This window comes from Diabrotica virgifera, chromosome 5 (assembly GCF_917563875.1).
Source record: "Diabrotica virgifera virgifera chromosome 5, PGI_DIABVI_V3a".
Classification (NCBI taxonomy): domain Eukaryota; kingdom Metazoa; phylum Arthropoda; class Insecta; order Coleoptera; family Chrysomelidae; genus Diabrotica; species Diabrotica virgifera.
Window position 1 is genome coordinate 230,429,984 of NC_065447.1, and position 24,215 is coordinate 230,454,198.

The 24,215-nt window shown below is 32.0% G+C and overlaps 1 protein-coding gene across 2 annotated transcripts in view; it reads right to left on the reverse strand.

Annotated features, from left to right (window-relative positions):
* LOC114327173 (uncharacterized protein MAL13P1.304) overlaps window positions 1-24,215 on the reverse strand; it is a 100,650-nt gene that overhangs the window by 16,468 nt on the left and 59,967 nt on the right. For both annotated transcript variants that reach the window (XM_028275706.2, XM_028275707.2), the window contains exon 3: window positions 7,705-7,955. In XM_028275706.2, the coding sequence (XP_028131507.1) occupies window positions 7,705-7,955 (251 nt within the window). The remainder of the gene's footprint in view (window positions 1-7,704; window positions 7,956-24,215) is intronic.

Here is a 24,215-nt window from a genome sequence, read left to right on the forward strand (position 1 = left end):
CCCATAATGCCTATTTGACTTCGATTTTAAGTATGGTAAAATCGGGTTTGTTGTTAATCATCTATATAATCAACGTGCGGCAAAAAAAATTTGGCCCATAAAGAATCCTTGATCATAGGTTTACAATAACTAGAGTTTATATCAACGCAAACTTGTATAATTAAAGTTTGAACCAAATCCATTAAGCAATAAGACGAAAACTTTCAAGGAAGCTCCCACGTGTTATCATTCTTATGCACAACAATCTCGTTCTCTCCAAAGTAGTGGAAGAAAATCTACAACTAAATAAATCAAGGATATTACAGCATCCACCCTATAGTTTGGATTTATCACCTTGTGATTTTTATCACAAGAATTTTTTAAGCAAGGTATACATCGGTTGGTGAAAGAATGGTATGTGTGCCTTAATTGTAGTGGTAATTATTTGTAGATATATTTTCCAGTAAGTTTTTTCTTGAGCAAAGATGTGTTTCAATTGAACAATCCTCATATAATATGAAATCAACACCTATAACATGAAATTTCGATTTTGAGTTTTGGTAAAAAATATGAGGCATTTGAAACATGCATAAAAACCGCTGAATTTAGACTTTCAGATTGCGAATAATCTCACGTCACGAAAAATGATTCCTTCCACGAATTGAATGGAAATTGAATTTGTAGCTGATGGTGTAATTTTGAAAAACGTACTTGTACTCAAATGTTTCATAATTGTTGCAAAAATTTAAAATCCAAATTTCAGGTTATAAATTTTGAAAATTAGGTTCTAAAAATGGAAATTCCATAACTAATTTCATGAGAATTGGAAAAAATGGCAAAATCGTGCAACGTTTATTTATTTAACTGCTTTACAGAAAGTGGCTTCATTTGCAGAAAAGTGTAAAAATTTCATACGAAAACTGCACTCTTCACTTTTAAAACGCATTTTGATTTTTGTCGATAGGACACTCTCATCAAAAGCTATCGAAATGACATTTACCCCAGGCTGTGGGTGAAAAAACGCGATATAATTCAGGAATTTTTGAAACCTATCAGGTGTTGTAAAGGACGATGCCAGGAATAACTTCTACTAAAATGTAACCAAAAATATTGTGCGCTTTTTTTTTAATTGCGATTTTCATTTGTTAAATTTGCAATTTTTATTAATTTTTAATTTTGTAGCTTAGGATATTGATTTTAGAGAAAAACTTTTTAATAGAAAGTTGTAGTAAATTAAAAAACCTACAAATTGAGGTACGATAAGTTTAATTTGGTTCATTGGTTATTGCAAAACAGCCTGCGAAAAGTCCAAAATGGCCGTTTTTTACAATTGCATTATTTATTGTACAAATAATTTTTTTTTTATTTTTTAAAGCTTTAAATGAAGATCTTTCGGTTCCAAACATAAAAAAATTTTTAAAGCCAGATTAACGAATTTGTTGCTTAGATATTATAAATTGTTTATCCCAGGAGGTCAAATGTCGAAGGCTATAACTTTTTGAAAAAAAATCGTAGAAAGTTAGTGAAACATCCAATCTCCTTTGAAAGAGTTATGTTTTCATATTCCGATGTAAATAAATGCGTAAAACAATTGTAAACCTCTAATTTTTGGATTTGAAAATAAGGGGGCAAATTTCGTTATAAACATTTCGAGCTAAGGCGGCCCTGTATATCCTATGAGTTTCTAACTTACAGATTATTGTTGCTAAAGACGAAAGGAAGATTTATAAAAAAATTAAAATTTTCTACAACCAACTGAAGCCGAGATAATTGTTTTTTTTTCTTAAATCATAGTGCCTTTATTTATAATAATTAAGAATTTATTTTATAGTCATTGACTAAGGAAAGACATGTTATCTTAAAATAAAAATTATTATAAAATAGAATTACATTTATATATTAAAAATTATTTTTTATATCGGTGCTTTTGCAAGCGGCCGAATTTTGCAAATCGCCCGGCTCGCTTCAAATCCGCGCGCTCGGAAAATTTTTACGTAACTTGTATTCAATTTTGACAGAAAACAATTTAATAATATTACCATTATGATATACAGTATATTTACCACTGTATTTGTTTTTCTTGATAAACTTTTATATGTGAAATCCAAAAAGAATAGTCACTACAAGAAGAAAAAGTTTTATATTGTATATTATAGTAAGAAGTAACATTATTATTATTATATTTATATTTCATATATATGTATCATTTTTGTAATATTATTTCTTCAGAAATAAAATTTCACATATAAAAGTTTATCAAGAAAAACAAATACAGTGGTAAATAGACTGTATATTATAATGGTAATATTATTAAATTGTTTTCTCTCCAAATTTAATACAAGCAACGTAAAAATTTTCCGACCGCGCGGATTTGAAGCGAGCCGGGCGATTTGCAAAAATTCGGCCGCTCGCAAATGCACCGATTTTAAAAATAATTTTTAATAATTAAATGTAATTATATTTATAATAATTTTTATTTTAAGATAATATAAGTCTTTCTTTAGTCAATGACTGTAAAATAATTTCTTAATTGTTATAAATAAAGGCACTACGACTTAAGAAAAAAAAAACAATTATCTCGGTTTCAGTTGGTTGTAGAAAATTTTTATTTTTTATAAATCTTCGATTTGTCTTCAGCAATAATAATCTGTAAGTTAGAAACTCATAGGATGAACAGGGCCGCTTCAGCTCTAAATGTTTATAACGAAATATGCCCCCTTATTTCCAAACCCAAAAATTATCTCGGCTTCAGTTGGTCGTAGAAATTTTTAATTTTTTTATAAATCTTTGTTTCATCTTTAGCAACAATAATCTGTAAGTTAAAAACTCATAGGATGTACAGGGCCGCTTCAGCTCTAAATGTTTATAACGAAATTTATCCCCTTATTTTCAAACCCAAAAATTAGAGGTTTAAAAATGTTTTACGCATTTATTTACATCAGAATATGAAACTATAACTCTTTAGAAGGAGATTAGATGTTTCACCAACTCTCTACGATTTTTTTTCAAAAAGTTATAGCTTTCGACATTTGACCTCTTGGGTTAAACAATTTATAATATCTAAGCAACAAATTCGTTAATCTGGCTTTACAATTTTTTTGTATGTTTGGAATTGAAAGATCTTTATTTTAAAGCTTTAAAAAATAAAAAAAATATTTGTACAATAAATAATGCAATTGTAAAAAACGGTCATTTTGGACCTTTCGCAGGCTGTTTTGCAATAACCAATTAACCAAATTAAACTTACCGTACCTCAATTTGTAGGTTTTTTAATTTACTACAACTTTCTATTAAAAAGTTTTTCTCTAAAATCAATATCCTAAGCTGCAAAATTAAAAATCAATAAAAATTGCAAATTTAACAAATGAAAATCGCAATTAAAAAAAAAGCGCACAATATTTTTGGTTACATTTTAGTAGAAGTTATTCCTGGCATCGTCCTTTACAACACCTGATAGGTTTCAAAAATTATATCACGTTTTTTCACCCACAGCCTGGGGTAATTCAACATCAGTGGTGGCTTCAAGGGTTGATTTTGAGATTTTTGGTAAATCGATATCTTCCGTTCTAACCACCTACGAGGGGGGTAGGAGTAGCAAACTTTTTGCATCATTTTTGGGATCCCAAAATAGACATGCTGACGACTTGCGACCACCGGCGCCCATACAAAAACTTTCAGGGGGGGGGGCAGACGTGAAAATGTTGCACATTATATTTTGTATACTTTAGATAACCATATATAGTTTAAAGCACCCGAAAAGCTAGGGGGAGCCACGCCCCCCCGGGCGCCCATGACTGCGACTGCACTATCGTACATTTTATTTATTATTAAATTGGGACCTTTACCTTTTGTCTGTTAGTTAAATATGACGTGGCTATGTATTTCGGTTTCATTTTATGGTCAAAAGTTACATTATTATAAAATATTTGGCAATATGAAAAAAATCAAACAAGATAGAACTTTTTGTAATTTCATTAAGAAATGTTTAACAAACAACATATCAGACAGTTCTACTCGAGAAGTGGGTGTTTCATTTTTTATTAAACAAATGAACTACGAAATTAGATGTTTTTTTAATAACTCCGAAAATATAAATTTTAGAAACAAAACTGATTTGACCATTGAAAAATTCAGAAAATTCTACAAAAAACCTTATATAAAGAATTTTCTAAAATTAAATCTGTATCTTCTATAATTTTTTAATTATAACGCTAAATTCACCCTTCTCACAAACATTGGCGCACTGTAAACTAGCGTATGGCAAAGTGAACGGTGTAGTTATTTTAATGTAATTCTTTAACTAATGGATCAAATCAAATTTTAGAAATTGAACATGAGAGAAGAATAATTAAGCTATCTTATGGTTATAATAAAAAGCTATCTTATGGTTATAATCATAAAAAAATTGAGCCTTACATGAATTTTGTTTAAAATGATTTAAAAATGTGTAAAAAACTAATACAATTTTTCTTATAAACTCTCAATTTTGCACAACAAAAAAATTTCATTCAAAAAAAATCTCAAAAATTTAATTCAAATGATATGACGTCTCAAAAAATGTAATTTTTGAAATCTTCGTAGTTTTATAGAACTACCACCACTTTAAGACGGTATTACTCAAGTTTGAACAGATCTATTACAGTTGTATAAGTGATTTTTAAAGCTCAGGATGTAATCTTTAAAATGCACTAAAATATTTTACTTTACGAATGAAATAAACTATTTCTTTTTATCTCACAATAAAACACTGAAAAACGTTTGTTTTTCTATACTTCCACAAAATTTATTACAACTATGTTATTACTACAGCTGTTTCGGCAAAGTGCCTTTCTCAAGTGATATATTTTACAATGTGTTTGCCTTTTTAAGTCTTTAACTGAAGAGGTTGAGGAGTGGGGAGCTGTTTGTCTCGAGTTGGTCATTCAGAATTATATCTGTATTTTTCAATTTATTAATTTCCATTGATTCTAAAAGTGATAGCTTAAGGCCTTTATTTTGAATATGTAGAATTTGAAACTCTTCATTGAAAGAATGATTATGATCTAGAAGGTGAAGTGCGTATCGAATCCATCAATTACTTCTTTTTAAGAAAATTAAGAAAGATAACAAAAATGTAATACAAAAACCGAAAATTACCAGCTAAAAAAATGTTTATACAAAGTGATCAAAACTTTTTTCTGTAAAACTTACCTAAAATACATTTAATAATAAGCTTCGACAACAATAAATGTTCAGCAAAAATTTTTTTAGCTCTTGTACAGTATGTCTGCGTAACTTGGAACCTATTGATAACTTTTTTTATCAGTTTTACGAAAAAAACTTATTCTTTATAAAATACTATGCATCGTATATAATCTAAGATGCAATCATCAAATATCAAATTTAATTAATGTTATACGAGGTATGTCAAAAAATATGAATTTCACTCAAGAGTAAAGTACCTTTACATTTCGCAATATCGAAAATTGTTATTAAGAAAAGTTGTTTGAAATTAAAAAATTTGTTTTAGTGTTCAATTACATCCTTCTAATTAAAATATTGTGAATATAATAAAGGTACTTACCTCGTATAAAATTAAAAAAGTTTGATATCTGATGGCTGTATCTTAGATTTTAGACCAAGGAGAGCATTTTATGAAGAATAACTTTTTTTTGTAAAAGTGATAATAAAATAGTTATCATAATTGTAATAAAATGATGATGAGTATCCGTAATTTGAGAAAAAATTGAATTTTTTTTTGAGTGGAATGATGTAATTGTGTATTTAGACATAGTTTCTAATTTTAAACAACTTTTAATAACAGCATTTTTTGATATTCTGGAATATAAAGGTACTTTACTCTTTAACAAAATTCATATTTTTGACATAACTCGTATACAATTGATAAAATTTGATATCTTATGGTTGAGTTTTAGATTTTTGACTATACAGATTATTTTATTAAGAGTAACTATTTTTCGTAAAATTGATAATAAAAAAGTTTTCCATGTGGTTCCTAGCTAGGCAGACACACTGTATGAGAGCTTCTGTATAAGAATTTTCAAATTGCAGTGCCATATTCGGATGTAGCATAATCAAAAACAAAATAGAAACATATTTGATCAAAGTAAAATGATGAATTTGACGAGATTTCTAAAATTATTTATACAAAACAATTGTTATTGTTTAAACAATTAATAAACAATTAGCGGCCAAATCTGCGAGTAGAACTTTTTACTTTAACATGTATATAAACTAACAAAAAAGAGTTTTAGAAAAATATAAGCTTGTTTGAATTTTTACGAAACAATGCATGTTTTCGTTCTAATTGCACTCCCCTACAAAGCTAGACGAAAAAATAAACAGCTTCCTGTCTAATAAAGTTAGAGATAATTTTTGATTAATTTTATCAAATCAACTTTGTTATTCGAAGGTATGCATCAAAACATTAAAAAATATATTGTTGAAAATGAGAAGCTGATTTCATGTACCTACCTAATTATACCGCAAAACACTTCAACAAGAGTAGAATATTAACAAAGAGAATTCATTTAATATGTTTATAAATTACAAATTCGAATTTTTTTTGTCTAAAGTAAATAACCTGGAAGGACTACATAACAACAAATAATTGACAATAATTATTACCACGTATGAACAAACTTTAAGACAGAAGAAAGCTAAAAAACATAAAAAAAGAAACAATAAAAAAATATAAATTAATTTGGTCAACGGCAAAACAATATGGTTCTGCACATAATTGTAGTAAAAATCCACAGGAAATAAAAAAGTTTACTTGAAATGTATGCCACTAAACACAAAAAGCATATGATAATTTAGTCCAGACTCTAGTTGCCAGAGATTTGATCTCAAAAACCATACCAACAAGCTGAATTTTGCTGAGAATGTCTAATTCTCCGTATTTTGGGGCGGGGGTGGGGAGGGGGAGAAACGAATAATGCTTTTTTACCAGGAATCTGTACGCCGAATAAAAAGAGGTCAAAGAAGAAATTCCATTCAATACCTTCTTTGTGGAAGCATTTCTGGTATGTGAGATCATTTCTAAGATCACTGAAATAGTAGAATTCATGAAAATTGATGACTGAATTGTAGATGACATCAGGATAAAATAACTACCTACTTATGTGGTACTGCCATGTACAGAGGATAACAGAAGATATACTGCCAAAACAGGTGTTAAATTGTGTACCTCCGGGAAGCAGAAAACGTAGAGAACCAAGAAGAAACTGGAGATAAGGCGTCGACAGGGAAAGTAGGGAAAGACAACTTAAATGAGGATCCTGGGAGGAATAGCGATAGATGGCGACTGTGTATCGAAAAACTTCGTAGAGCCTTGTAAATGGATTTATATACACATTAGTAAATTCTAATTTTAAATTTTAAACCTACGTATTACATTTTTAATAGAACTCGTTGCGACATAATGTTTCACTAAAAATAAATAAACAAGTAAACAACAGGTTCCAATAGTTTTTAACAATGAAATTATGTTTACGATTATATTAGATAAGATGATATTTTAGAGTTTAGTTACAGGAATATAGACAATAATTGAACATAAAATTCACTTACAAGTAATGGTAAGTACCAAACTTAAACCACTTTAAAAATAAATATTTTTAAAGTTAAATAATTTATTCAGGCTCAGATTTGATATCTCCTTGTTTATTTAAAACAAGCAAGTGGTTCTATGCTTATTCATTATAAAAAATTATAGTTACTTACCGGTATGACTCCAAAATACTTATACGCCATGGCTTGTGCATGCACTGGTGGTTTCTTCCAATGTCTATGAGGATTTGGACATGCTCCTGGGATAGATGCGTTAATCAAAGTACACAGCAAGGATCCGTCTCGCCATAAGTCTTCTATACCACCAGATAAAGTTTTTGTATAATGCGAAGACCAAGTCGGGGGAAGTCTGCCACTGGCCCATTTTAGAAGTGCTTCCTTTTTTATAAAGCGTGGACAAAGAACTGGAAAAAATATTAAAAATTTTCAATGTTGTGATCATAGATAATGCGCCAATCGCTAAAATGAAAATTCTATACGTTTTCATAATCTTTCCAGGTCCTTACAGATAACAAAAAATAATTTGGTTTATCATTTATTTTAAATGTAATATGTAGTTATTTACTAACACTTTTATCTTACTGTTGCACATCCCTAAAGCATAGGAATTTTGTAGATTTACTTAAAGTTTTTTTTACCGGAGCAAATGGCTTCAGATGTAACCGGTCAACAATCGGCAATTTTGTAGACTTAGCCTTTAATACGTGTTGGAGATACATGATACATCATCAAAAAAATGCACGCACCCAATATTCAAGGACACTGCTTAGCCTATATATAAAATTTCTTAAAATTCTTTTCTTTCCAAGTAAAGCACCGTTTATTCAGATTTTTATACTGGAGAAAACGGTAGTTGCTCTAAACAACATATTAAATAAATTACCCAAACCTCTTAAAGCTCGCCTGTATTCAGACGATTTAGCGGTGTATATTAAAGGAGCACAAAAGGACTTTATGGGCAAAATATTACAGACACTGAATCAGTTCTTTATCTTCACAACAGCGTCATTCCCTCCTTTGAAAACTTCTTGAAATTCCTCGGTATGTGGTTGGATTAAAAGCTTCTCTGGAAAAAAGCTTATACAACACTTTGGTGCTAACATGCAACAAAAGGCTCAATTTGCTTAAAACCCCATCAAATCCCTTCTGGGAGTCTGACTTCTCTACAATGAATAATCAGATCCAAAATCGATTACGGTTCAATTTTTTATGCTTCCGTAACCATAATTACCCTAAAACCGCTAGATTCAATTCACAATGCCACACATCCCGAAGCTTTTCACACGTCAACCATAGAAAGCTTATACAGGATGATTGATTAGTAGGGTAAAGCTCAATAGCTCCGCTATAGTAATAGATAGCAATAAAAGTTAATAACAAAAATTTTAGCCACCTTTGAGCTTCACATTACAAAATTAGTTAGAATGTTACGATATCACAGTGGCAGACCAAACTTATGTTTTTTTTAAAATGGAACACCCTATATTTTATTTTACATTCGAAATCCTGTTAACTTCTCCATCACAAAAATATAAAGGTTTGTTATGTTATACAGGGGATTTACAAAGTTATAACCAATTTTATATGAAAATCATAACAAGTTCAACTCCCTGTATAAATAAAAATAAGCAAAACAACAATGGTTTATTAATGCCATATTTTTTAACGTATTGTCAAAATTTTCAAGAATGGTCGATATTGCTAATTTTCTTTATATCAAATACAGGGTGAGTCAAAACGCAAGTACATTATTTTCTCAGTAATTTTAAATGGAACACCCTGTATTTTATATCACTATTGAAAAGTACCATTACCGTACTTTAATTTTTAGATAACATTCCCTATGTCTAAATTTATTAGTTTTCGAGATATTTTCATTTTTCAATGGACCAGTAGCGTGGCCACCCAAATCACCAGAATTTAATAAACTGGACTGATTTTTTTGGGGTTACGTTAATAATGAAGTTTATAAAATACCTCCAACAACAAGGGATGAGATGAAAAATAGAATACAAAGTGTATTTCGATGTGTTAATTTACAAATGCTCCGTAGAGTAAGTAGCTCATTCAATGATCGTTTTTAGGCGTACATAAATGTGTTAGGAAATTTTGAACACCTTATGTAATTCAATATTAAAAATATTTTATTAAAAGTAGCTTCTAATTTTTTCAAACATGTTTTTTGCAAAATGTATTACTGATAAATCATGTTTCGTTCTTTATTTGTTACATTGTTACATTTACATACAAACGTAGTGTTTAATTGTCTTCACAAAATATTGTATTTTGTGTTTGTGTGTTTTTTTGTAAAATTTATTACTAATTTTCTTTGTTTATTTGTTGCATTTACATAAAAAAAAAGTTTTTAATTGTTTCAAAAATGTTGCATGTAGTGGTTGTGTTTTTGTTTGTAAAATGTATTACTAATAAATTATTTTTATTTCTTTATTTGCTACAGTATTACATTGATTACCGGATTGATAATCGGTAATCTTCAATTGCCAATTCAGTCATGGCTGACTCAGTAAAGAAAATTAGCAATATCAATAATTCTTAAAAATTTTGACAATAAATAAAAAAATATGGCATTAATAAACCATTGCTGTTGTGCTTATTTTTATTTATACAGGGAGTTAAACTTGTTACGATTTTCATACAAAATTGGTTATAACTTTGTAAATACCCTGTATAACATTACAAACCTTTATATTTTTGTGATGGAGAAGTTAACAGGATTTCGAATATAAAATAAAATATATGGTGTTCCATTTAAAAAAACATAAGTTAGGTCTGCCACTGTGTTATCGAACACCCTGTAACATTCTAACTAATTTTGTAATATGAAGCTCAAAGGTGGCTAAAATTTTTGTTATTAACTTTTATTGCTATATATTACTATAGCGGAGCTATTGAGCTTTACCCTACTAATCAATCACCCTGTATTTCAAAAACTCTATGGTTAATAGATATCCTAAACTAAAGCACCTCTTTAATAAAATTCTCAAAAATACACCATCACCTTTGCTATCTACCTCGCCCTCAAACATGCAAACTCAAATATTTCAAAACCTCTGTTTCTTACCGACTCGCTCAGCTCTAATCTTGCAATGCAGTATCTGTATAGCAAACATCCTTTAGAAAAGCTAATAAAAACAACTACAAATTGCCCATGAGAACAATATGACTCATAAATTTATAAGGATCCCAACGCATATCGGAATTATCTGTAATGAAGAAGCAGACAGAAGTGCTCGTGATGCAGCAACAAGTGCAGAATCTGATTTAGTGTGAGAGAGTGTATTTAAAGATCTCAAAAACGTTTTTAAAGCAAAAAGTTATTCAAACGGATCTACCGCGCTTATACGTGTAAGACACACTAAGATCATACACTCATACCTACTTTCAGGCAGTGAACGCTCCTTGTGAGATCTATGTGATACACCTGTTACTACCCCAGTGCCGGATTTACCACTAGGCAGACTAGGCCGCGGCCTAGGGCCTCAAGCAAAAGGGGGCCGCAGCGTTTTGTAAAAAAAAAAACGTTTCTGTTAAAAAAATTGAATTTTTTATTCTCCAAAATTAATTAATAATTAACTCTACTGTAAATCGAGAATCGAGTACCTACATTACTTTTGTATATGAACAATACAATCTAATTAAAATAACCAACGTTCATATTAAAAATAAATATTAACGATTGCCAGCGTATAGGCCAGGGGTGGGCAAACTTTTTGTAGTAAGGGCCACAAAAAGTTTTTTTTCTATTACTGAGGGCCGCAAAAGTTACCTACAGTAAAATTTTCAAATGTTATACTTTTTTTTACTATTAATTCTAATTTTGTTTAAATGACGTTCGCAATTATTTAGGCATGCTATCTCCCCCCTCTCAAAATATCTATTTTTCTTTCACATTGCTATTAGTTACTTATAAATTTGAAAGGAAATTCCGTGCTTATATAGATGCAAATGTAAACGCCATACAGTGTGTCACATTTAAAATGAAGACACTCCTATATTTCGGCTATCAAAGTAAATACAGATTTTAAATGTTGATGGTTTTTTACATTTTTTAAGATAGTCAACTGAAATTTAAATTTTAAACGCGGCCCACAGCGAATCCACAAACATGGTGAATTTTCGATATTTTGCTTCGCGTCAGAGATGTCGGAAAAAGTTAATTGGAAAAGTTGTTCCAAATATTATTATAACCGCACATACCCAATTTCATGACCAAATTCGCACTTTTAGTTTTTTCAGTACCTATTTGTACTCCAGATCCTAACAGTTAAGGTAGGCTGGCCCGAGATGTATCTCGGGACAGCCAATTGTAGGTTTTAGGATCCTAACTACAAAAATGCTGACAAAACTAAAAGGAATTTTATCATGGAATTTGGTATGTGGGGTTATAATAATATTTGGAACAGCTTTTCCAAATAACTATTTTTCATATCTCTAACGCTAAGCAAAATATCGAATATTTACCCTGTTTGTGGATTCGCAGTAGGCCGCATTTAAAATTTAAATTTCAGTTGATTATCTTAAAAATTGTGAAACATCAATCTGTATGACTGCAAAATTTCAAATCTGTATTTATTTTGATAGCTGAAATATAGTGATGTCTTCATTTTAAATGCGACACACTGTATACATAAAAATAAACAACGATATAGCTTTGAAAAAATCTTAGCTCCCCTTCGTTGTTTTTGCGGTCATTCCAGTGACAAATTTTTTAATAATATTTCAAAACTTTGTATCGGAAACCCAAATAATTGACCGCGTAAGATTGAAAATTTGGGGAACAATCATTCTTTAAATGAAAATAATTCACTTTTTCCGAGGGCCACAAAAAATGTACAAAGGGCCACATGCGGCCCGCGGGCCGCACTTTGCCCACCCCTGGTATAGGCGACTACAGATTGCAGTGACCCGGAAAAAGAAGTTTGACAAAATAGATGATTTTGACAAAAATGCCATTGGTTTGACAAAAATGCCACTGGTTCATAATTTTTTTATAAGCAACGAAATTCCCACCGTTGATAAGGTTTTAAAGAAGGTGAACGATGACCCTGATTTGCCAAATTTTTCGAAAACCACGTTTTATAGAAGTTATAGGGAGCCGCTCGGGGTAACTTGGCCTAGGCACAGTATAAAGAGCGGCCTAGGGCCGCAAGTACCCTAAATCCGGTACTGCTGTTACCATCATCTATCTGTTAATTGACTGTCCCAAAGAACCAAAGAGAAGGTTTAATAAATAATCTACCAAATACTCTACCAGCTCCAGGGGCGGCCCGTCGGGGTAGGCAAGGTAGGCGCGGCCTACCCTCTTCAAATGTAGTACAATAATATAAATTATTAATATAAATTACTTATTTCAAAATTGTAATTTATAAATTTTGACACAATACCTACAATAAAATAGCAAAAATTATCCAAATTATTTGTAAAAATATCCAAAAAATTTTCTCCGTAGTTATAATTATTGTACGCTCCTTGTAGTATCAGTAGTACTGTATAAGATTCTATATTCTTCCTGGGTCAGGCACTTGAAAACGTAGCCTGAAATAGAACGACGCCAACACCGAATTGACGTGCGATCTCTCTCTGTTTACGCGAGCAGACCTGCTGCAGGTCTCGCGTATTCTACGATTTTGAAAGGGCGCATAGGCACAGAGTCTTATAGCCGGACCTCCAAAATTTTATCAGTTGCTTCTCTTGTGTCTTGTGAAACTGTTTTAAATAATTTTGTTTTTTGATTTTGGCTGTTATTAGTAGGTTAAGTATTGAATAAAACTAGGTAGGACAAATTAAATTGGTTTATGAAAACTGAATAATAAACAGGTAAATTTGAGATCGGTCTATTGAAGGGCATTTTAATTTTATATTAATTTAGTAATAATTCACTAACGACAAATAAATCTGTGAATAGTTATTTGTCAGTCGTCCATTATATTTTATATATATAGATAGAAGTGTTATTAGAATTTATAGATAATTAAAAATTTAAAGCGAGGTTAATTGTTAACTTATCAATTTATTCGAAGAGTAAATTATTATTTGATACAAAAATAAAATAAGTAATATTTGACGTTGTTGAAACGTAGGTGTGTTAGTTTTATTGGTGGAAAAACTTTAGTCATCGAATATGAATATTTTAAACGATGTAATATGCAGTTTGATCGAGACGCCTTATTCAAGGCGCCAAAATCAAGAAAGGTCAGAAATTATTTCAATGGGCCGGCCTTTACCAAATTTAACAATTTTATCCACAGATAAGACAAAAGACAATCGACCATTTTCGAGATCGTTTAAAACAATATGGTATGAAAATCATAAATGGCTAAGCGGAAGTTATTTTAAAAATTCACTTTTCTGTTGGCCTTGTCTGTTGCTCTCAAATTTGAAGCAAAATGTTTGGGTGAGTCAGGGATATTCAGATTTGAAAAATTTATCAGCTAGTGTAAAAAAACATGAATCTTCGAAAGAACATTTACAGTCCTGTCGCCAGGGGGGGTACAACGGCCTCGTTAATTCAGATGGACTTACCCAAATTTTTTTTATGTATTTTGACCCGTAGAACACGAATTTTTTGGGTAACAGTTGATCCGGATGTCGATAAGATTGTTATAGACCAAGAACTTGAGGAATCAAATAACAGCGATTTTTGGCAAAACAAAACAATATTTTGTATTTTTTGGGTCATTTTAAGCAAAAAATATTTCTACAAGTTTTTTTAGTAGGATGCACAGTTTTCGAGATAAACGCGGTTGAACTTTCAAAAAATCGAAAAACTGCAATTTTTAAACCCGAATAACTTTTGATTAAAAAATAAAATAGCAATTCTGCTTAGCGCCTTTGAAAGTTCAAGTCAAATTATGTCGGTTTTGATTATTTGCATTGCTAAAAATTTATTGTGTTATTGCTAAACAAAGCTACAAACAACTAGTGCGTGAGTGATGTTTCTATGATTTCTCATTTAAAATCGAACGAGTAGGTAGAATAGGTACTAGTGCAATCAAGACTATTTCTACGTTACATGCGTTAAAACGCATGTAAAAGCACGGGAAACCCTACGTGTTTATAGCTTTGTTAAACAATAAAAAAATAAATTTTTACCAATGCAAATAATCAAAACCGATATAATTTGACTTAAACTTTCAAATGCGGTAAGCAGACTTGCTATTTTATTTTTTAATCAAAAGTTATTCGGGTTCAAAAATTGCAATTTTTCGATTTTTTTAAAGTTCAACCGCGTTTATCTCGAAAACTGTGCATCCTACGAAAAAACTTGTAGAAATATTTTTTACTTAAAATGGCCCAAAAAATACAAAATATTGTTTTGTTTTGCCAAAAATCGCTGTTATTTGATTCCTCAAGTTCTTGGTCTATAACAATCTTATCGACATCCGGATCAACTGTTACCCAAAAAATTCGTGTTCTACGGGTCAAAATACATAAAAAAAACTTGAGTAAGTCCATCTGAATTAACGAGGCCGTTGTACCCCCCCTGGCGACAGGACTATTAAACAATTGCTTAGGTTTAAAACGGTTAGAAAAAAATAAACAAATTATTGACAGTGCTTTAGCTGGACAAATTTCTCTATCTAATAAGATATATAATGAAGAAGTTGAAAAAGATTGAAGAAGTTGAAGAAATTGATGTTACAATTCTGTTAGTAAAACAAGAACCTGCATTTCGCGGTCGTGATGAGAGCCATAATTCTTCAAACATGGGTAATTTTAAAGACATTTTTAATTTAGTAGTTAAACGCGATCAGGAAATCCAGGATCATGTTAAAAAATAGAAGGTGTGTTCACGGGTTTGTCAAAACTAATACAAAATGATTTAATAGATTGCCTTGCCGATTACGTAAAAAATGAAATTTCAACAGAAATTAATGAAAGTTAATTTTTTTCTATAATAGCGGGCGATACTACTGATATAACCGAAAAATCACAGTGTACTTTAACAATCCGCTTTGTTAAAAAAGTTGGTCAGGTAACAGAAAGATTTTTAGGGTTTTTTGATGTTAGCGAGAATAGATCTGCAGACGCTCTATATAGTTTAATGTCAAACGTGCTTGAGCCATATGATTACAAAAATTAAGTAAATTGCTCAATTTTACGATGGTGCAAGTGTAATGGCTGGCTCTTTAAACGGATTACAATCAAAAATTAAAGTAGATACTCCAAAAGCAATTTTTACACATTGTTGCGCTCATAGATTACATTTAGTATTGCAAGACGGCTCAAAATGTATTACAAATTGTAGGATATTTTTTGTCGCCTACCCGAAGTATATGTGTAGCCTACCCGCATACTGAAGTCGCGAGCCTCCACTGGACCAGCTCTATTAGGAGAAAAATGTCTAGTAAAAAACTTATTATAAATAGTTATTGTTATTACCTAAGATCAATCAATATTATTTGCAAATCTAAACTTATTGTTAAGGTTTGATGTGGCAACTTTGCTTTATTAAAAAAAGTTAATTTTGATTGATTTATCATTGATTGGTCTACAGAATTTCAATACCAAGATTATAAATAATATATAATACCGCATAATAAGTCAGATAATCAGATATCAGATTGTAGGAAAGAAATCAATGAAGGATACAACATTAATGCGGAAAGAAAACATCTTCGAGCCAATTATAAGAAGTGCATAGCTTTCTACAAACTTATTTAGTACTTACATAATATCTATTAATCATATTAATTAAAAGAATACGTGAAACAGAACATCCCAACAAAAAGAAATGCTTACGTTATAGTCCCGGAGGTGGCGTCAAATTTGTCGGGAGCATTTTGGCATGGCTGTTTTTTTATTTATATAGTCAGTTGTTCCAAATCTTATTAACAAATGAAGTGTGATCTGTCCCAAAATCGGTTGACCGATCATCATCAGTGTTTCCTAAAATGTGTATAACCTGATAAAATGATGTAAAGTATTTCAAATTTTGACTATGATTTTAAAAAGTTATAGTTTGTACTCACTTGAATCAAACATGCTAACCACAAAAGTAAAAATATTAGGGTAAAAACCCTTTAAAATTAATCGGTCATAAGAACATATAAAAATGATGTGACTTTACACATGGATGTATAAAATATCCAATGTTTCACGGTCGAGGTACCATTAAGCTAAATTTGACTTGTTCACATCATGGCTGTGTAGGAGCCAGTGATAGCGGAAATCCTGAATGGTGACATGACAGAAATGACAGTTCTACAGGAAGTTAAAATTTCCCTGATGGTTTTGTGATATTTATTGTAAAGTTTATTAAATTTACAATAATTTAAAAAAATTTAACAAACTTTACAATAAATATCACAAAACCATCAGGGAAATTTTAACTTCCTGTGGAACTGTCATTTTTGTCATGTCACCATTCAGGATTTCCGCTATCAAAGTCACTTGCTTCTACACAGCCATGATGTGAACAAGTCAAATTTAGCTCAATGGTACCTCGAGCGTGAAACATTGGATATTTTATACGTCTATGTGTAAAGTCACATCATTTTTATATGTTCCTATGACGGATTAATTTTAAAGGGATTTTACCCTAATATTTTTACTTTGGTGGTTAGCATGTTTGATTCAAGTGAGTACAACCTATAACTTTTTAAAATCATAGTCAAAATTTTAAATACTTCGCATCATTTTATCAGGTTATACACATTTTAGGAAACACTGATGATGATCGGTCAACCGATTGAAAACTAGTTCTGTTTGTTTTATGATGTAGCCCTACATAGGGATTTTAACAAATATACCTTTTATAATGGATTTCATGGTTTTTTGTAATAAATGGTATACAGCCAACTACAGGAAATTTTTTCCTCGTGGATTTTTTTTTATTATAAAAACAATTATTTTTCAAATCAAAATGTCAATTTTAAAAACAAAAAGGATTTCCGACGACGGGAATCGAACCCGACCTGCACGCTTGGGTGAAAGCCAGGTAATCAGTAGACCATAATATGGATGTAAGGTACGGAGATAAATATTTGACATATAAGTTGTAGGGTTTTTTCCATCTACTTTCATATTATTTTTTCTTGCCTAAAAGTCGGAGTCGCGCCAGCTGACAGACATTTTCGTTATCAAACAAGTACTACCTACCAAAATAAATTCATAGAATCCGTGCCAAAAGCACCGTAAACATTTGACACTACCTCCCAGACTATTAAGGTAGATTTGTAAAAAGTAGAACAATTAATTTTACTAGAAAACTGCTGCTACTGGAAATTCATCATTATTGCAAAATAATTAAATGAAAGAGTGCATATCAAGGTCAGATGCTATTTTTACGTTTTTAATTTTGTTAAAAAAGTGATTAATGCAAAACATGGGAGAATGTTTTTACTTGCGGCAGGTAGGTATATTGAGTTTTCGTGTTCTCCTTATAATTATTATTCATCAAGATTTTTTTTTTATACGTATAAACAGTGTTTTTAGATATTACAAACAGTTTTGGATGACAATACTCCAGGGAAATAAGGCAAAAATATACCATGTTCGGGACACTTGAGCAGCCAGGTTGCAAATGGGTTTTTTGGGTACTATATACCTAATATATTATACATACAAAAATGCCCGTCACAGTTCGGACGAGAAATTTAGTTATTAACAAATAAGTGTCAAAAATGGCAGTTTTTTTGTTTAAATCGCTACGGGTAAAAATAGGGTAACTAAATATCTTATTTATATCCTTATTCTCGTAGTAGCTGAGCCAAGGTTTAAAATGGCAGTTTTTTAATTTCGGTTCGATCATTTGTTGCTTCAGAAATTGCAAAATAAAACTAAAATTTCGAAAATAAAAAAATTGCTATAACTTTTGTGAAAATGACCTTAAGACTTTCATATTGCACGAAAAGTTGAGACAAACAGTTTATATAATGCACAAAAATTTTTAAGACGATTCGTTAATTAGTTTAAATTTTATTCAATTTGTTTATCTAAATGAGCTTTTTTTTCGCAATATTATTGTTCAGAAAATAGTAATGTAATAGCAATTCTGTGAAAACCACATGAAAGAAGAAAAGTCATGATTTCAAAGTATTTAAAAAAAATATTAAAAAGTCATTTTTATCATTCCGAAAACATTTTACTAAAGTAGGGTCATTTTTAGTTCATAAACAATTTGAATAACTTTGTTAATATTGACTGTAGATTAAAACTACTTTGGGATTTGAAAAGCTGGTATTTTTATACGAATTCTCAAAAAACACTTTTTGCCTAGGTTAATTACAGTCAAAGTTAGCCACTTTTTTTTATTTAATTGACAGCTACGTTGTTTATAACAATTAGGCAACCCAACTAGCGCCATTTCGAAGATGAAGGTATATAGTTTATGTGTAAGAGTTTGAGTAAACTTTAAACTTCAACAGAGTTGTTAATAAAGCTTTAAAAATAACGTTCTAACGAAATCGATTTGTGGTCGGTGGAAATGAATTATTAAAATCCGTGCACTCAAAAAATGAAACTGATTCTTCAAACATATGCTGCGATTAATATCTCCAGAGCTTGTTGATGGATTTTGATCATAATTTTTTTAAATTGTATGTACTCGTATTCGTGTAGAGTACGTTATGTACGTAAATCCCCACCTAACATTTCAAAATGTTAGAGGGAGTTCCCCTTATCACTCAGGGATATGAAAAATAGATTACAACCGATTCTAAGACCTACCGAATATACATATATAATTTCATAATTTCATAAAAATCGGTCAAGCGGTCTCGGAGAAGTATGACAACTAACACTGTGACAGGAGAATTTTATAGATGTAAATATATAGATGGGTATTAACAAATAGGGGTTGGCGGTGAAAAAGTGTAAATTAAGGGTTGTATGTATTTTTTATTCCTACATCATATAAAATTAAGATAGACAATTTTGTCCAAAAAAATAAAAAAAATGTCAGGGGGGCAACCCCCCTTATAACTTATGGGTATTAAAAATAGATTAAAACCTATTCTCAGTTCCATAGGATACACTTGTAAAATTTCATAAAAATCGGCCAAGCCGTTTTGGAGTAGTATGGTAACTAACACTGTTACAGGAGAATTTTATGTATATTGAAGTAACTGTGAATTAAATAATAAAAGAGGCTAACTTTGACCGTAATAAACATAGGCGAAAAGTTTTTTTTGAAAATTTGGGTAAAAATACCAGTTTTTGAAATTCCAAGGTAAATTTACTCTACAGTCAATATTAACAAAGCTATTCAAATTGTTTTCAAGCCAAAAATGACTCTACTTTAGTAAAATGTTTTCGTAGTGACAAAAATTACTTTTTAATGATTTTCTTCAATAATTTGAAAACAAGACTATTGTTCTTTCATGTGGTTTTCACAGAATTTCTATATAATTATTATTTTCTGAACAATAACATTACAAAAAAAAAGCTCTTTGGGATAAACAAATTGAATAAAATTTAAACTAATTGACGAATCGTCTTATAATTTTTTGTACAGTATATGGACTCTTTGACTCAACTTTTTGTGAAATATAAAAGTCTTAAGGTCACTTTCGCGAAAGTTATAGCAAATTTTTTATTTTCGAAATTTTAGTTTTATTTTGCAATTTTCGAAGCAACAAATGATCGGATCAAAATTAAAAAACTGCCGTTTTAAACATTGGCTCATATACTAAAAGAAGAATACTATAAATAAGATATTTAATTATCCTATTTTTACCTGTAGCGATTTAAATGAAAAAACTGCCATTTTTGACCCTTATTTGTTAATAACTAAAATTCTCGTCCGAACTGTGACGGGCATTTTTGTATGTATAATGTATTAGGTATATAGTACCCAAAAAACCCATTTGCAACCTGGCTGCTCAAGTGTCCCGACAAAAACCTTATTTCCCTGGAGTACAAGTTATTCTTCTTAAAATGCCCTTTCCTCCATGGAGGTTGGATATTACAATTATTGCAAATTCTTCTCTGTCTTCATCTGTTCTTATCTACTGTTCAAAATTTAGCCCTGTTCATTGTCGGATGTCGGATGTTTCTTAGCCACGATAGTCTTTTCCTTCCTAGTCATCTCTTTCCCTCGATCTTTCCTTTCACTATTAGTTGAGCATATTGGTACTTATTACTTCTCAGTATGTAGCCTAGGTATGATGGTTTTCATTCAGCGTGTCGAAAAGTTCTCGTTTTTAATTTTATATTCTTATTAATATCCAGATTTAGCCATACGGCTCACACTCCGTCTAAGGGGAAAATTGACTCATCCCAGATACCTACGGTATCAAAAGGGTTGAGCTCTGGTGGGACTCTTTCCCTGTTATCGAGCCCTAGGTGACTTGGTATGCAGATGTATCTCCCAAAAGTTTTCGTACACTTCTGGCCGTCGCGTCGCGAGTAGTACAGCTTTCTGCATGGTCTTATAAAGATGGCTTGATACTTTCGAGAAGGGTTTCGGAATGACTCCAGTAGTAGACATAATTATCGGTATTGTCTGGGTACTTTGCATTCTCCAATGTCTCCGTATTTGAATTTCCAGATCTCTGTACTTGGCGGTCTCTTCAGTAAATTTACTACGTAGATTATTGTTGTTAGGTATGGCCACATCAATTAGTGTTGTTTGTCTTGTTAATTTATTAACTAGTACGAGATCTGGTCTATTATGTGCCACTGTTTGGTCTGTGAGCACAGTGCGGTCCCAGTATAGCTTGTAGTTGCCATCTTCAAGCATACTCTCAGGGACGTATTGATAATATGGGAGATGGTCCGTTTGGAGAAGTCCCAGTTTGATAGCTATCTCTTGATGAATGATCTTTCCAACTGAGTCATGCCGTTCCTTGTATTCAGTTGCAGCAAATGCCTGGCAGCCCCCTGTAATATGTTGGATGGTTTCTTGGGCTTGACATCCATATCGGCATCTGTCGTTTTGAACCTGAGGGTCTTTGACGATATATTTCAGGTAATTTCTGGTTGGTATAACCTGATCCTGAATGGCCAGTAATGAACCCTCCGTTTCAGGGAACATATTTCCTGATGTCAACCAATAGTTCGACGCTGTATTGTCGACATAGTCTTGGCTGACCTCATTGGGATGTCGCCCGTGCAGAGGTTTACCCATCCAGGTGCGCATTTTTTTACCTTTGGTGAGGTGGTTTATGCGCATTTCTGGTTCCCTCAGTTTGATCGGTGTTGTGTCATCTACTGCGCAAATAGCGCGGTGTAGAGTAGATGTCTCAGCCTGCATCTGAAAATAAGTTCTTAAATTACTTTTAGGGTGGTGTTTTTGTGCTTTCGTGAGGTGTGTTCGTACTTTTCGCTGAAGATTTTCTATATCCGTTTTTGTCCACTTAACAATACCAAATGAATAGCTAAGCGCGGAACAAGCGTAGGTGTTTAGTGCCTTAAACAAATTTTTACTGTTAAGCTGTGAACGAAGCAGCTGTTTTACCCTTCGTATAAACTCAGTAGTTATCTCAGTTTTCATTTGCTTATGGTCAATTTTCCGCGCCTGCTTTACTCCAAGATATTTGTACATATCGTTTTCGCCCATGGCCTCGATGTTCTGGCCATTTTGCATATCGAATCCACCGGGCTGTACCTTTCCTCTGACTATATTCAAAACACGGCACTTGTCTAGGCCGAACTGTATACTAATATCATTAGAGAATGTTTCTACAGTTTTTAGCATCTGTTCTAGGTGTTCTCGAGTGGAAACCATTAATTTCAAATCATCCATATACAACAGATGATTGAGCTTCGCTACCACAGTATTATTGTTTTTAATGCTAAAACCTGAGTCAGTGGAGTTTAATAGCTGGGAAATGGGGTTCAAAGTTAAACCGAACCACAATGGACTCAACGAGTCTCCTTGAAACAGGCCCCGGTTGATTGCGATATTTTACGTTTCGATATTGTTTTCACCAGGTATTTGGAAGTGAATTTTAGTCTTCCAATCTGTCATTAGATACCTTAAAAGGTCACTATGCTATCATCGACTTTGTATATTCTCAATATATCTATAAGACATTCATGCGGTACTTAATCAAAGGCCTTTTTGTAGTCAATAAAGGCAGTAAAGAGGTTCCTTTTTTTGGTGAATGCCTGGTTAGAAATGACTCGAGTCGATGATAAGTTATTCTTTGCAACCCATGGAACCCTTAGTGCATCCTTTCTGTTCAGGCTCTATGATATTGTTTAGAGCACAGTGTTGGTAGATACGCCAGGTTATACATGATGTGACCAACCTATACAAAGTTGGAAGACAAGTAATTGGGCGGTGGTACTTGGCTGGATCTTGGGTGTACTTTTGATCCTTTGGTATTAAATAAGTGGTTACCTGAGTTAGAAATGATGGTATTGTTGATAAGCACTCATGAATACTCCAAAACTTTTTAAGCCAGAAGTTCTGAACTCCATCTGGTCCAGGAGATTTCCACTTTTGAAGCTCTTTGATGATATTTGAGACCTCTTCAGTCGTGAATGGTTCGTAGTTAGAAGTAACGTAGTGGTGACAGTTGTGCGTCGTATCTTCTATCCAGCCAGCATTGTTGTTAAAAGCAGCTGGTGTGGAAAGTTGATTTCCCCAAAACTCATGAATTTCTTCTTGGTTTTATTAATATTTTATATTATTATTGTTATCAAAACATTAATATTCTATGCAACACTTCTTCGTTGAGGTATCCGATGTCCATGAAATTTTGAGGATTCTCTGGTAGATCCACAATCCACATTTCAAAGGCCTCCAATTTATTTACGGTTAATGCTTTACGGGTCCACGTCTCAACTGCATAGAGAAGAGTCGACCAGACGGTGGCATTTTGATAAACGCAGTCGAATTTCGAGGATCACACAGCACGTAAACGTCTTTTGACGTTTTCGAAGAATTTTCTGGTCTGTTCTATTCTTAATCTTATTTCTAGATCAGGATTTAGGCGGCTATCGATCCAACATCCCAGGCACTTAACTCTATCGACCTGTTCTAAAATGTGCTCGTTTATTGTGCAAGGTTGAGAGACATTTTGTTTTTTTTTTCGGTTTGACAGCACTTTGGTTTTCTTAATGTTTATTTTCATACCAAATTGCTCACAGACCGAGTTGGTCCGGTTGAGTTGATTTATACAAAGGACCCCTCACAAACCTTATGGAAAATAGGTCCCAGTGGATTTCGTTCATACTTTGGGAAAATACTCTTTAAAGCATCCTGATATAAAGTTCTCATGGGCACAACTCAATCGTATGAAGGATTTTCAAGATATAGAGGTCCAAACTCGGAAAATTATAAGATTTACGGGGTAATCCAATTCCGTGAGATACTGGTTATTTGGCAACATGTAGAAGTTTGGATCAAGGAAAAGAACTATTAGTCTAGGATTTTTTCCTGGCTATCCAATGGCAACCTTTACTTTGACCTTGACCTTCAACGGACGTCATCTTCTAGAGTTTCGAGGGTTTTAGGCATTAAATTGATATAAACAGATTACTCATGGGTTTTTGGGATCGCAAAACACGAATATGCCATCAGAATTGCCCTCCGGATGACGTAGTGGCCAGGGCCACTGCAAGGGACGTCATCTTCTAGAGTTTCGATGGTTTTCGGCATTTAATTGATGCAAATGAATTACTGGAGGGTTTTTTGAGGTTGCTAAACACGAATATGCCACCAGAACCGACTCTCGGAGCACCTGGTTTCC